The 13,540-nt window shown below is 43.5% G+C and overlaps 1 protein-coding gene and 1 long non-coding RNA gene across 3 annotated transcripts in view; one reads left to right on the top strand and one right to left on the bottom strand.

Annotated features, from left to right (window-relative positions):
- The window catches only part of LOC146197136 (uncharacterized), an 80,406-nt gene that overhangs the window by 42,186 nt on the left and 24,680 nt on the right, over positions 1–13,540 (bottom strand). The gene's annotated exons all lie outside the window — the stretch shown is intronic.
- Positions 1–13,540, top strand: part of Tmtc2 (Transmembrane O-mannosyltransferase targeting cadherins 2) — a 346,345-nt gene that overhangs the window by 328,534 nt on the left and 4,271 nt on the right. For both annotated transcript variants that reach the window (XM_084598892.1, XM_084598891.1), the window contains exons 5-13: positions 5,115–5,229; positions 6,342–6,427; positions 6,592–6,653; positions 7,362–7,484; positions 7,784–7,862; positions 8,360–8,481; positions 9,027–9,108; positions 9,433–9,547; positions 11,286–11,349. In XM_084598892.1, the coding sequence (XP_084455018.1) occupies positions 5,115–5,229; positions 6,342–6,427; positions 6,592–6,653; positions 7,362–7,484; positions 7,784–7,862; positions 8,360–8,481; positions 9,027–9,108; positions 9,433–9,547; positions 11,286–11,349 (848 nt within the window). The remainder of the gene's footprint in view (positions 1–5,114; positions 5,230–6,341; positions 6,428–6,591; positions 6,654–7,361; positions 7,485–7,783; positions 7,863–8,359; positions 8,482–9,026; positions 9,109–9,432; positions 9,548–11,285; positions 11,350–13,540) is intronic.

The raw sequence follows: 13,540 nt of genomic DNA, 5'->3' as shown, positions 1-13,540 counted from the left end.
GATCTCAATACTTCGTTAACGTTAATCACGCCAGCGTATATCAATTAGTTTTGGGGTGCGAGCGCATGGTCAGCGGTGCCTTTCGGACTTTATTTCATGTACCTTATTATTATTTTTTTCATCTACTCCATCTAGTCGCAGTACTTATGAATAGTGGACAAATGTATAAATTAGGCATGACGGTCTTTCTTGGTTTCGTCGTTGTTTTTTTTTTTTTGTTAGTTTACACCTTCGTGTGTCATTGCTTATTTTGCATTGTTTCGCGTAAAGCGAGCGTGAAAATAGCTCCTCGTTTTTTTAATTAAAAGGCATCTCTTTTGCTAAAAGTTAGCATAAGGAGAAATTTTCTTCAGTGAGACTGAATCTTTTCCACTTCAATTTTTTCACTTTAACCAGTATTACGCGAGCTCATCCTAATCATGCGCTTTACCCGTTGAGACCAAGGAGAAATCTTTTGGCAGCTGGTGGTTTCTTGCCATCGCTTGTCTCACCTCTTTCAGAAAAAAAAAAAATAAATGGGCGGGGTCCAGTCAGTCTGAACCTAGCTAACGAGTGTAAGCTGTGGGCCTCGCGCTGGGCTACATCAGCAGGATTATCCTATTCAGTCAGCTTCACGGCTGCGACCGAGCGCAGACATGACGGGCCAGGCACCGCATCATCTATACTGAGATCATGTGGAGGCGAGAGCACCGGTTTAACCAGCGGTGTAACCGGGGGTCACAAAATTGCGATGCTGGCGTCACTCGCGGTTCGGCCGGCGGCGAGCCGAAGAGCGAGCGCGCGGCGCAGCTTTGGCGAGGCGCAGATGAAAATGGCGCATGCGCAGTACCTAGCTTGCGCAGATGAATGACCGTGGAGAATGGTAGCAGTAGCGCTGTTCTGTCTCTGCCGTCATGCGAGTATGAAATGGCTGCGTGCATAGCACGCCGGCAGGGACGAGCGGTCTTCATCTGTGACGCTAGCAAAGCCATCGCTTCCGCAAGACGTTCCCTCTTCTTTCATCTGGCTTCATTGCTCGGCTGAAGCAGCTGTGAGGGTGGCGGCATTGAAATGAACGATGCAGGAGCCTACGCGGTATCGAAGAGACGCTGACCTAACAAGAATGTAGGAGAAGCAGCGTGTTCGAGCTCAGCGTGTGTGAAACCGTCTGCTAAAAAGGGGAATGCCATGAGCTGGCGCCGCAACGCGGTGGACGATTCAAAATACCCAAACGCGCTTCGAACCGACCGCCGGCGTCGGGCGGTGTTCTGCGCGAGTGTGTGGCACCGTGGCGCCATCCTTGGGGAGGGCGCGGTAGCCTTGGAAAGCGTTCGGCGCCCCAGATGTTCTCTCGTGTGGGCTCGATTTCATCTCAAGCGCTGATAACGGGAGCTAGAAGCATATAATGCTTAATATATTTCGATCTTTTAATCTCTTCTATAAAAACTTCCGATAGCCGATATTCGTGCTCGATCATATCTTCTACCATAATAGGCCGGCGTCTTACAACTAAGATAGACTGCCTTAATCTGGAGGCTGTCGCATAGATTTAAGGCGGTCACTGTGTTTAGTCATTCACATGTAAAGAAGATGACTGGCGTCAGCGCTCCGGCACGAGATGCGAACATCAGCTGGAAGAAGCCGGACCAGTTCTTTTTGCCAGGCGTGAAGAAAACAGGCCCGTTGGAAAAAGTTTCATTTTTAAAATCTTCGTTTAATAACGTTTATACACCGATACTTAGCATCAGCAAAAACATTGGCTTTCCATTCTGAGCAGTTCGACACCATTGAACACATTATTTCATTTTCTCAGTTATTAAAATTATATTGGTCAATTACGCACTCTAAATTTTTTTCATTAGCATCATCAAGCATTGGCTGTTCATTCGATCTCAGCATTTAGAGCCATTTGAACCCCCTTTCCTCGATTTCTCAATTCTTTAATTCACCAATTAATTAATTACAATGATTTCTTTAACTCGTCATCACTTATCTCACACCTACCAGTCAGTCACTAAAACCACAAATTACCAAGGCACGATTTTTTACGCAGCCCCCGATTATTTCCGACACGCGGTGCCGGCAACTAAAGTAAGAATAAAATAAAAAAGTGCTGCTTGGAACGTTGTCGCGTCATGCCCTTAACAGCGGAGCTAAAGTGTCCCCCATTTTTTTTTTTTTTTTCACATTTATCGATATGAGGTGGGCAGTTCTCCGCCCCGCAGCCGCTTCCCAGTTGCAGCGGACTTACTCGTCAACTGCAAACGGCCCAGGCAGCACTAGAGGCATCCCAGGGACATCCCAGGGGTTCCGATTATAGGAAATTGGGATGTCCTAAAGAAGCCCCAAATAGATCTCAAAACCATACCAAGTGAAACAGGAATAGGTTTCTTCAGGACATCTCAAACAATACCACTCTGGGACATGTTTAGAGTGTTTTAGAAACTTATTGGGATATTGTTTAGGAGGCTTTTCTTGGCGTGCACTACTAAATTTTCCCTTGTTATTCTAGGCCCTGCGTTTTTTACATAGGCCTCGTTAAAGCATGCACTTATGATGTCCTCCAAAAATGCTTTAGCTCTGTTTGCAGTTCTCCCTTATAAAATAATTCTGAGCTCGTGTTAGTGTTCTGCGTGGACTCAGTCAACATGCTATCGTTAGTTTGTGTTGGGACCAGGTGGGCAGAATATTGAGGCAAAGTTGAATTTCAACGAAAAAGTGGCCACCATGCTGGCGTTGACCATTCTCAACATTATTTCTAGTTAATTATTACCCTGTTAGGATATGGGGGCAGAATATTGAGGCGGATTACCCTGTTGGCATGTGGGAGGTGACGGCTTAGACGGGACATCCATGGGAGTTTGCGTGTTGTCTAGTGGGTCTGTGCTCGAGGGAACGCGGACGACGAGGCGTGTACTCTGAGATGCAATATATTGCACTTGCAAATAACACAGAGCATGCCAACTAGCTATACAACATTAGCAAAGTTTTCTTTGCAGTGAGAAGGCTACGCAAGGAGGGCTTCCTACATGCCGGCTGGGGAATATGTGGTTTGCGCAACAACAGCAGCGAATGTTTGTACGCGCCGAAAGTGGCGGCTAAGATCTCCCATGTATGCAGCATTAGACATCCCACATCATGTGTCGTGGAAGGCTACGAGGGCTTGCAGCATTTACTGGTTGCTTCACATTCCGCAACCAAAAGACGGCCGGGCGTTTTCTTGTTGGCGCTGCATACTTCGAGCCAGGTCATCTCTCGGCGTCTGCCGCAGGAGGCAGCGACAGCTTTACGGTAGTGACGGAGGAGCAGACTTGTTTTCCACACATTTGGTAGGATTAGAGTCCACATGAGCAAAAAACTCGGTGCTGTCAACAAATTTCCTGATTGGCCGAGAGGCTGACATCATAAGGTCACTCTACATGACTGAGTGCTGATTCGCGAGGTGCGTGGCGTCACGACACCACATGACATAGTTGAGCGCTGACTGGTCACTGGAATGTTCACAGGTGTGCTGGCAGTTGGAAGGTGCTATGGTCGCGTGACATGATCGAGAGCGGCTGAGACAGCTATGCTTAGTTGAGTCGACATGCCTAGCCAGCTCCGCATATAAGGGTGGAATGGAGCCAGAATTAATACTGCCGAGTGTCTACCACAGTGTAAAAACAACCTAAAATCGCTTAGTTGAATCCGAAACCTAGTATGTGCTGCAAATTAAAAGCAAACAATAAAAAGATTAAAATTCGAACATCGGCCTGTGCTGACAGAAACATGTAGCAGCAGTGCTGCCTCTAATAGCATCAAAGCGACTTTCAAAGCATTTTCATCATCACTGTCATCAGCCGGACTATACCCACTGCAGGGTGAAGACCTCTCCCATTTTCCTCCAATTAACCTGGTCCTGTGCTAGCTGCATCCACTAGACCCCTGTGAATTTCTTAACCTCTTCCACCCACCTAATTTTCTGCCATCCCCTGCTACGCTTACCTTCCCTTGGAATCCAATTGGTTACTCTTAGAGATAATCGGTTGTCCTGTCTTCACGCTACATGTTCTACTCATGCTCATTTCTTCTTAATTTCAACTAGAATGTGAGTAACTTGAGTTATTTCTCTGACTCACTCTGCACGCTTCTTATCTCTTAACGTTACACCTACCACTTTCTGTTCCATGACCCTCTGCGTTGTCCTCAACTTAAGTAGAACCCTTTTCGTTAACCTCAATGTTTTAGCCCCATAGGCGAGTACCGATAGGATGCAACTGTTATACACTTTCCTCTTGAGTGATATTGATAAGCTGCAAGTCTATAATGTTTGAGTACATTCCAAATGCGCTTCATCTCAATCTTATTCTCCTAGTTATTTCCCTTTTGTGGTCTGGATCTGCGGTCACTACCTGTTCTAGTGCTTCGCTACCTATTTTAAACTGCTACCTTTTCCAGCCTTTCCCAGGCTGGTCAACATTACCTTATCCTTCTGCATATTAATTTTTAAGCCTGCCTTTCTGCTTCTCCTGTCTAGATCATTAATGATTAGTTGCAATTGGTTCCCTGAGTTAGTTAACAGGGCAATGTCATCAGCGAATCGCAGATTACTGAGATATTCTCCATCGACCCTGATGCCTAACTGCTCCCATTCCATGTCTTTGAATGCATCCTCTAAGCATGTTGTAAAGATCACTGGGGAGATCGTGTCTACTTGCCTAACACCTTTCTTAATTTGATTTTATCACTTTATTTATGCAGAACTATGGTTGCTGCACAGCCACTATACATAGTTATCTTCCAGTACTTTCACACATGGCTCACCTACACCATGATCTCGCAATGTCTTCATCTTAGCGTGTTAAGCATCCTCATAACCATAACTTTTTTGCTATGAACGCAATGATCCACTTCTGGAAGTGAAAAAAGCGGACTGCACTATTTGAGAAGAAACATGTACTATTCGTTTAGCTGGTAACGCTGGTAAAGCTGGATCTCGTGGCCATCTTTATAACTTGTGTTGTTTCAGTGGACTGTAAAACCTTCGACAATGGCTATTCATTGTGTGTGTGTTTCATATGGGATGGCATGATAATCGCGGTCTGTTAATTTGTAACAAATAAATTATCTTATTTCTCCTGTGCTTTTTTTTACAGCATATGGCAACTTAGCCAACATCCTGAGTGCGCACGGCAAGAAGGCTGAGGCCGAGTGGGCCTACAAGAAAGCTCTCACATACCGCTCTAACATGGCCGACGTGCACTACAACCTGTGAGTCTCCACTCCCTCCTGCTTACTGTGTAGCTTCACTTTAAAGTGTTCCAGAGTGCTGTCGCACACTTTCAGTTTTGTTGAAAAATAAAAAAAAAAGCTGGGTGAAAAGTAAAGATTGTTGCTCGAATAAAGTGACATGCACTGGCCGGGGCTGCAGTGAGACCGCCGTAAAAGCAAGAGGAAAGTTAATTTCACTCAACTAATGCATGAGTTAAATTGAAATGTGATTTGAGGAACACTTCACTATATTTTTATTTTCCTCAGGGAGAAACTGTAAAAGCAAAGCATGCTGAGGAAATGCTATGTAATAGCTGTATAGTTGCAATACTTCCTATGCTTATGCTGTCTATGGGATTGGAAGGGAATTTGGGGTGCTGTTTTGCAAACCCTACAAAATATGTTTAATTTTTGGTGGTAAAATAGAGCTACATACATGGGGTCGTTGGTCCCATGCCAACCATTCAATATGCATTTCATTTTATGGTGACCTCTGAACTCATAATCTAACTCGAAGCCATTTGGTATTGCTTCTCTGGAAGCGTCCGTAGATGCCTGAGGCTGTAAAGCTTTCATACTCCAGCATGTTTCCCTACATTTTTTTCTTAAGCAGTGTTTGGTTATTGCTGCTAGCTTGTGCTATTATTGTTTTCCGAAAGTTCAGTGATTAGTTGGAGGCTTGCTAGGCACGGCTGGAATGTTCTCGAAAAATTGCAATGAAACGATGCTGATTCTGTGATGTCAGGAGCTTTCTGTACTTGTTTGTGTGAGCACATTAGGTGAGCTTGGCCCCTGACAATGCTGCTGCTGTGCTTGTTATTGCAGATGACAAAAACAGTCACGCAGCACTGTTCACGTTGATGTGAGCATGTTATCCGTACGTGACAGTTCCTATTTACGGTTTCTAGCGTGACTGACAGCCATGGCAAACCTGATTCCAGCTACCGCTTAGCACGCTACTGTCAGTGCTGCTGAGCTGTTTTATTTTTGTAGAAGTGCAAGTTGCTTAATGGAAATTTTTGCCAACGAAGTCTTCAACTGCCGCTTGGTCTGCTTGTCGTCACTGAGCCATGTCATTCATGCAAGCATCCCTCTTTTTTTGTGCCCTCCAGAGGAATTCTTCTTCAAGAGCAGAACCGGCTGGAGGAAGCGCTTCAGAGCTACAAGCTGGCTATTCAGTTCAGGCCTAGGCTAGCGAGTAAGTCTTTCACTCTTCTCTTCCAGTGTTCACCCTGGATCTCGCTTTACCCTGTTGCCATAGGTCATGTTGCAGCCACAGTTCGTTCCATATGTCCTTGCTCTGCCAACCTTCGCTAAAGATGCTTTTCTCTTTCGTTTTGCTTTCCCTCCAACTCTTTGCAGTGGCCCACCTTAACATGGGTCTTGTCCTTGGCATCATGGGCAGGAAGGAGGAGGCCATTGAAGTGAGTTGACGATTTATATCCTGTATTTACTGACTTTCAGCACTGTATTGTCAGCATTTTGAATGCTCCCACTCCGACTGACTTGCTTCACTTCAACAATATTCATTTCAGTAAGACTTTAGCAGCAAAGGTCCAGGATTGAATTTGGTGTCTGTGTGCTCACGAGCTGAGCACTCTTATAGTAATGCCGTGAGCTTTCTTTCAACAGCTTACTGTCATGATGAGGAAAATTTTACAGATAAAGAAAAAGCGCAGTGACCATCCCACACTGACATTACTCATTCTAGCTCCACCCTGGACTACCGGGTGTAAGAGGTGGAAAGGGGTACAAGAAGTCATTCGATTTTATTGGATTGTTGCATTGGTTACTGCAAAGGCAAGGGTTCAGCCTGGTGGAGGGATCCAGAATAATTTCGACCACATGAAGTTCTATAGCGTACACCAACATCCCACTACATGGACCAGCAGTATTTAGCCTTTGTCGCAGTGCTGCCGCTGTAGTCGAGACATACCCGCAAACATACGCGCAGCCCTGGCAAGGGGAGGGGTAGGAAAATGAAACAACACAGACTGACACTGCAGACAGCATTTTTGTATGAGGATTACTGATACAGGTGTGATAAACTCTGCAGGGTCTTGACTTAGTAGGTAACGCCTGCATTCTACGCACAGGGGCGTTTTCCTAACTTATGATCCACCCTCCTCTAGGTGTACCGGCACTGCGCCCAGTTGGACAGCGCGGGTCTCAAGGACCCTAAGACGCATGAGAGCACCAAGATCTCGGCCCTCTTCAACCTTGGTAGGCTCTACGCCGACGAAGGCAAATACAAGGTGAGCAGCTTGTCAGGGATTATTAAGTTGAACTCTTCATGCGTAATTATTCCTTATGCATTTTAATGAAGTTAGCACATATGGTTGCACATTTTACTGCTGCACAGCTGACACATGAGGCTCTATTTTGTGAGGCAACACATGTAAAGGGTTGGTGAAGGCTTAATGAGTTCTATTCATTCATCTAATTTCATAGAGAGTCATCGGGGTCACTTTTGAGTCGTCATTTTGCGTGTCCTGCTAAGAAATTTAAGATTATGGTTATAAATGGAATGCATTCTTTTTGTTTCTGCTTTCAGGAGGCGATCAGAGTTTACCAAGAAGCGGTCGCCAAGATGCCGGATCACTATCAACCGCAGTCTCTGTACAATATGATGGGTGAGTTTCTTGGCCACTGTCTTATGAAGGTTAAGATCATCGCACATAACTTCTTCCTGTCATTCTCACTTTATTCTGCAAAGTGTAGGAGCCTTGTTGGAGTGGAAACTAAGTATTGACAGTATGGCAATGTCAAAAAAAAAAAAAAAAACAAAAACAAAAAAAAACGTGATTAGTTAGTGCAAATTATGACGTCACATATCACGCAATGAGACTTCACTTCTTTGAGGCCACATGATGCATGAGAGTGAAATTCATGCCGCATGCCACAGTGTTTGTCATTTCAGGCTGTGGCAAGGAACCTCTAAATTATTTTGTCACACAATCTTTCCTACAATTTTAGGTATAATAATAATAGTTTTAGAAATTTGTATGCTAGCCTTTGTCTTCACAGATAGAAAGTTTCTTTTCTTCTCCATAACTAACATTGTTACTTCGCCAAAATTTCGGTGCATTATTAAAATCCTCATAATCTTCTACAATTCACAATCTCGCAGGTGAAGCCTACTTCAAGCTCGGTGACTATGTGGAAGCGGAGCGGTGGTACAAAGAAGCTTTAAGGGCAAAGCATGACCACATACCAGCACACCTGACCTACGCAAAGCTCCTATCCAAACTTGTAAGGCATCATTCAGTTCAGCTGTAGACTTTTACACTTCCGAGCTACATTAAAGTGTTGGCCACGTCGCTCTTTCTCTCATATTTATTTGTGTGGTCCATCCTTATCAATGCTGGAATAAATTGTGAAGTGCTGCCAAGTTTAAGGGACTTTTATTATAAAAAATTATGTGTGATAGTTCAGTATGCCAAATTACTGCTATCTGTCTCTCTAGATGCAGTCAGCCAGTTTCCATAGCAAGTACAATAACAGCGTAAAATAACAAGTGTTAGCCACAATATCTTGTTTGTCGAAAGTACAGTCATTCAGTGGACCTACATGTATATTAGCTCTTGTTTACATGAAGTTCTCTCTAGAAGTGTCAATCAAATTAACACATTGAAGGTATCCCCCTTTTGTTAACGTCCCATTTCAGCACTGTTTCGAGGTCGTTATATGTAGAGTTTTTCCCCATTTAAGGTGGACACCAGATAGTGTCCACCTTAATAAGGTATGGTTCTGAACATGGTGAGCTTATCTTCAGCACTGTTGCTCTACATTTACAGAACAGGCCTACTGAGGCGGAGCAATGGTTCCTGCGCGCCAAAGGACTGGCCCCAAATGATTCCAGTGTGTACCAACATTATGGTAAGCTCCAGAAAGATTGCATGCTACTATTAAGTTTTCCTGGTAGTCTGGCAGGGATAAACAGTGGCAGCCTAACGAAAATTCAGCGCTAGCGCGTTGCTTAAAATCGCAAATGTAAATTGACACTCTTAGTATATGTCTCCAGTAGCGCATTTTATCTTTGTCTCGCTCAAATTGTTGCAGAGTCTAAAGGGTTATACAAAATTGCACAATAATTTAACTAACATAGTCTTCTTAATTCATTCTTAGCTATACGTCTCACCTCATATTTAAACGGGTGTGATTTTTATGGAGGTAATCGTGAACCCAGTCTTTCCAACACAGGTCAGTTCCTGTCCGAGTCTGACCGGCACATGGAGGCAGCTGAGCTTTACCTACGTGCCGCCGCACTTGCGCCGGATGAGTACGAGATCATCTTCAATGCTGCCAACACATTGAGGTGAGCATTTCTTCCTTTCTTATTTGCTTCGCTGGAATTGATAGAGTTACTTCAGTAAACAAAACTTCCAAAGGAGGCAGGACATCATCTGCAGAAGCGAATGCGTGTTTCCTCACCATGGGCCACATAATTTAAATAGACACTAAGGATGAATTTGTCTATTGTTCATTTGCTTTACTTAAATTGAATTTTAGTATTTTTAGGTCATTTTTCATGCATTTTGTGTGAGTTTTAACACAATGCTTTTTGGGGAAGCATTTTTTATTCGGTCGCTTGCATTTTCTGTGCTTGGGAAAGAAGACAAGAACGTGGTTTGCGATATTTCAGTACCACTTCGCACTGAGAAGCCAAACTGAAACCCAATGAGGTAATTGACACCACAAATACCTTTTAGACTAAAACGACTCTCTTGAAAAAAGATGCCTGTGAAAACAAGAATCAAGCATTAATACACAGAAAATGATGCAGCCAACATCGTTGGGCATCAATCCATCATAAAAGAAATACAGTCGGTTCCAGATATATCGAATAGCCTTTTAAATTGAACACTCAAAACGTCTGCTTGAAAATCCTATGCAAAAGCATAGCACTATCGCCCACGTTTACCCAACTTGCATTCAGTGGCTAATTCGCTATATCAAGTGGCACACTACACCTTTGCAAGTGAAGGTTCTCTTAGTGGCACTATTCAATCACTTCTCACACGCGGAGGCAGGTCGACTGCACAGCCCTGTACACCTACTGGCAGCACCCAGCTGTGTGAAACCACATGACAGAGTAACCGTGTGATGCGCTTGAATGTGGCCTTTGGTCTCTTGTGTTGTTGTTTGACAGGAAATGAAAGGTGCAGTATCTGTCCTACTTGTTTTGTGGACACCTGAACTGCGCCCTAAGGGAAAGGAGGAAGGTGGGAGTGAAAGTGGAAAGAGAGGAAGGGAGTGCCATAGTGGAGGGCTGCGGGGTAATTTCGACCACCTGGGAATATTTAACGTGCATTGACATTGCACAGCACACGGGTCTCTTGTGGACATTTTTCATATATCTAATTATTGTGTCATATCGAACTTTTTGACGACCCTTTTCGAGTTCAACTGTAATTGCTCCTTGTTACAATTCTATCCTGCCACATGGAATTCCCCTTACCTAATGCATATCATGGCACTCATTAATGTTGAACTTGGCAACATCGCCCAATCTTTTCCTTATTTCTGTGTTTTATAAATATATTATAGACATATAAATTTCGCCCAAAGGGTGTGAAATTCAACTAGTGACATTTAAAGCTACTCTTTGCATAAGACCGGGTGACATGGACGTTTATGGCAAGCTATGCAGCGCCCTAAAGGCATAATGTAGCCATGCCTACTTGTTATTTCAAGGTCCTGCTTTTGGCAGCTAGATGCAGATGGATCATAGACCTCAGCACCTTAAATCTGTGAACTCACTTTGATACCAAATTATTGGCTGCATCATTATCTTCCAGGGGTGCCAGCTGCTTTCCTTCATTTTTAGCTGTTACACGAATATGCATAGTTGTGCTTTATCGAGGGGCCAAAGTGAAGATGATAATAATGTCTTTAAGCTCGTACTGGTGCAAAAAAAAAAAATGAAGCTATGATCTTTTTGCAACTTGTTTCACCTGGTTTCCGTGCTAGTGGCTTGCATGAAGTACTTTTTCTGTTCACACTGATACAAAAATAGCTACAGAGGTTTTCTTACTCTTTCTTTTCTCCTGCAGGCAAGCGGGCAGAAATGCTGAAGCTGAGGCCTTCTACTACACTGCAGTGAAACTGCGACCTGGTGTAAGTATGCTTTGTAGCATGCCTCTCAGTGTGCCTTCCAGTGAGAGGTGTGCATAGGCATTGCAGAAGATACAGGCAGGAATGAATGAAAATCTGATACGATATACCAGGTGCTTCAGTGAACACTTTCAACAATTCCTAAATATATAGAGTTTGAAAAAAAATATATATATATATTTTTAGGAACAAGCTCGCAGCTGCTGTGAATGCAGTTGACTGTACAACTTTTCTATTACATAGATACTTAACTTAAATTCGCTAATTATTTTTCTAACTAATATGGTTAGATGGTTAGTGGTAAGGGAGAGTTCTAAACTGTGGGCAAGACAATGTCATCAGTTTTTGAAACGAAAAAAAAAAAAGCTTATTTTCTAAAGCCATGCAAATCAAAGAGGTCCGGCGTTTCTTTTTTTTTCTTCTGTACAAAACTGAAACTGCGTGCAGTATGCGCGCAAGAAGCACAGTGGAAACTGCACATACTCTAGTGATGTGTTGAAGGGATGGCTTCACTAACTTCAAACTACTTGCTGTAATGTGCAGGAGCATTCACTTTATTTTGTTCTGTCACTCTTAAAGATAACAACCATGTAGTTGGTAATGACTTTCCTTTTCCTTGCATCAAGCTGCAAAGCAGAATAATGTACATGATGCAGCAGAACAGTACATGCAGCTTGAATTTGGCGCCATGGTCAGTGCAACACGTCACCAGCAGATGTACCGTTTCCACCGGCTTCTTGCGCCTTCCTCAAAGTTCATGTTCTGTGTGGAAAAGAAGCTCTGGATATCCTCACGCTGCAGCATATCAGAAAACGAGTTTTTTGTTTGTTTATAGTGATATGGCATTGGCTTGTCCACGGCTCCTCACTGGCACTAACCATACAACTCTGTTAATTAAAGGTATAATTTGTGAGTTTTAGCTCATAAGCAACTAGATGAGTTTTACATATAACAATGTTTTTTATTTTCAACGCCCTATTTTCAGAAATGTTTGAAAGCATTTGCTGAAATACCCAGTATATCTTCTGGCTTCAAGCATGTAAAATTCCTGGCATAAATGGTTTTATGCTTTAATGGTTGCGTGTGGTAGCAGGCCAGTGAGTCTGTGGTGCATGTCCTGGCCTAGTCTGTTTCAGGAGCAGATTTTTTAATACTCAGCTAAGGCTTATAGTGTGATGAAGAAAAAAATTCTACACTGCACATCTGTTGAACTTGTCGTGGTAAATTTGTTTATAAGAAGGGAAAGATGCAGTATCTGTCACACTTTTTGGCAAATGCTTGAACTGTATAGTAAGAGAAATGAGAAAGATGGCATGAAAGAGCACTAAACAAGGGTATGTGTGTAGAAAGGTGGGAGTGAAATAAGAAAGAGCGGTAGAGGTGCTATAGTGGAGGGCTGCTGAATAATTTCAACCACCTGAGGATCTTTAACATGCGTTGATATCGCACAGTGCGTGAGCACCTTTACGTTTTGTCACTATAGAAAGAGACTACCGTGGTGGAGCTTGAACCCGGGTACCGCTCTTCAGTAGCCGAGTGTCTCAACCACTGCAGCGGGTAATTTGATGTGGTCAGAAGCTTTTAGGCTTTCCTGTAAAGTGTGCTCCTTTGCAACTGTTGTAGAAGTGTGGCAGAGCCAGCTTTCAGTAAAGAATCTTTTTTTTTTTTCTTCTTTTTTAGAGTACTGCATAAACGAATAAACGAATGTTGATGATTTCAATATGCAGCTTTAGGTTAGTTTCACCTGTAGTATTGTTGATGTTATGTGCTCTAATAATGTTTAAATATACTCCTTATAGAGTGCAGCTCTTATGCACCTGTTTGTGGGTTGAGCCGCATTGCCATTGCCGACGTTGATGTAACCGAGCGAGAGTACCGCGCTTACTCACAGAGTGTGCCGTCATTCATGACTACTGCGTTGGGAGCCAATACGCGAGGAGAAATGAGAAGGAAAGCGCCGCGTGGAGGATAGTGTCACTGCCATCGACCACTACTGCACGCCGTCAGCGGCACATGTGCTTATTGACTGTGTATGCGTACTAACACTGCGTGGTAGCGCTAGGCGGTAGCACTAAACTAAAAGTGTCTGCAGTCGAACCCTGCTACAACAAGCACCACATTACACGAAATATTTTCACTTCCTCATCAGCTTGCCATAGAAAATAATGGAACAAATTTCTTGCCACAGCATATC

Source organism: Amblyomma maculatum, chromosome 3 (assembly GCF_055883805.1).
Source record: "Amblyomma maculatum isolate TAMU_Amacu chromosome 3, ASM5588380v1, whole genome shotgun sequence".
In the NCBI taxonomy this organism is placed as follows: Eukaryota; Metazoa; Arthropoda; class Arachnida; order Ixodida; family Ixodidae; genus Amblyomma; species Amblyomma maculatum.
The sequence above is the reverse complement of the archived record's forward strand: the minus strand, read 5'-3'. Positions and strand labels throughout refer to the sequence as shown.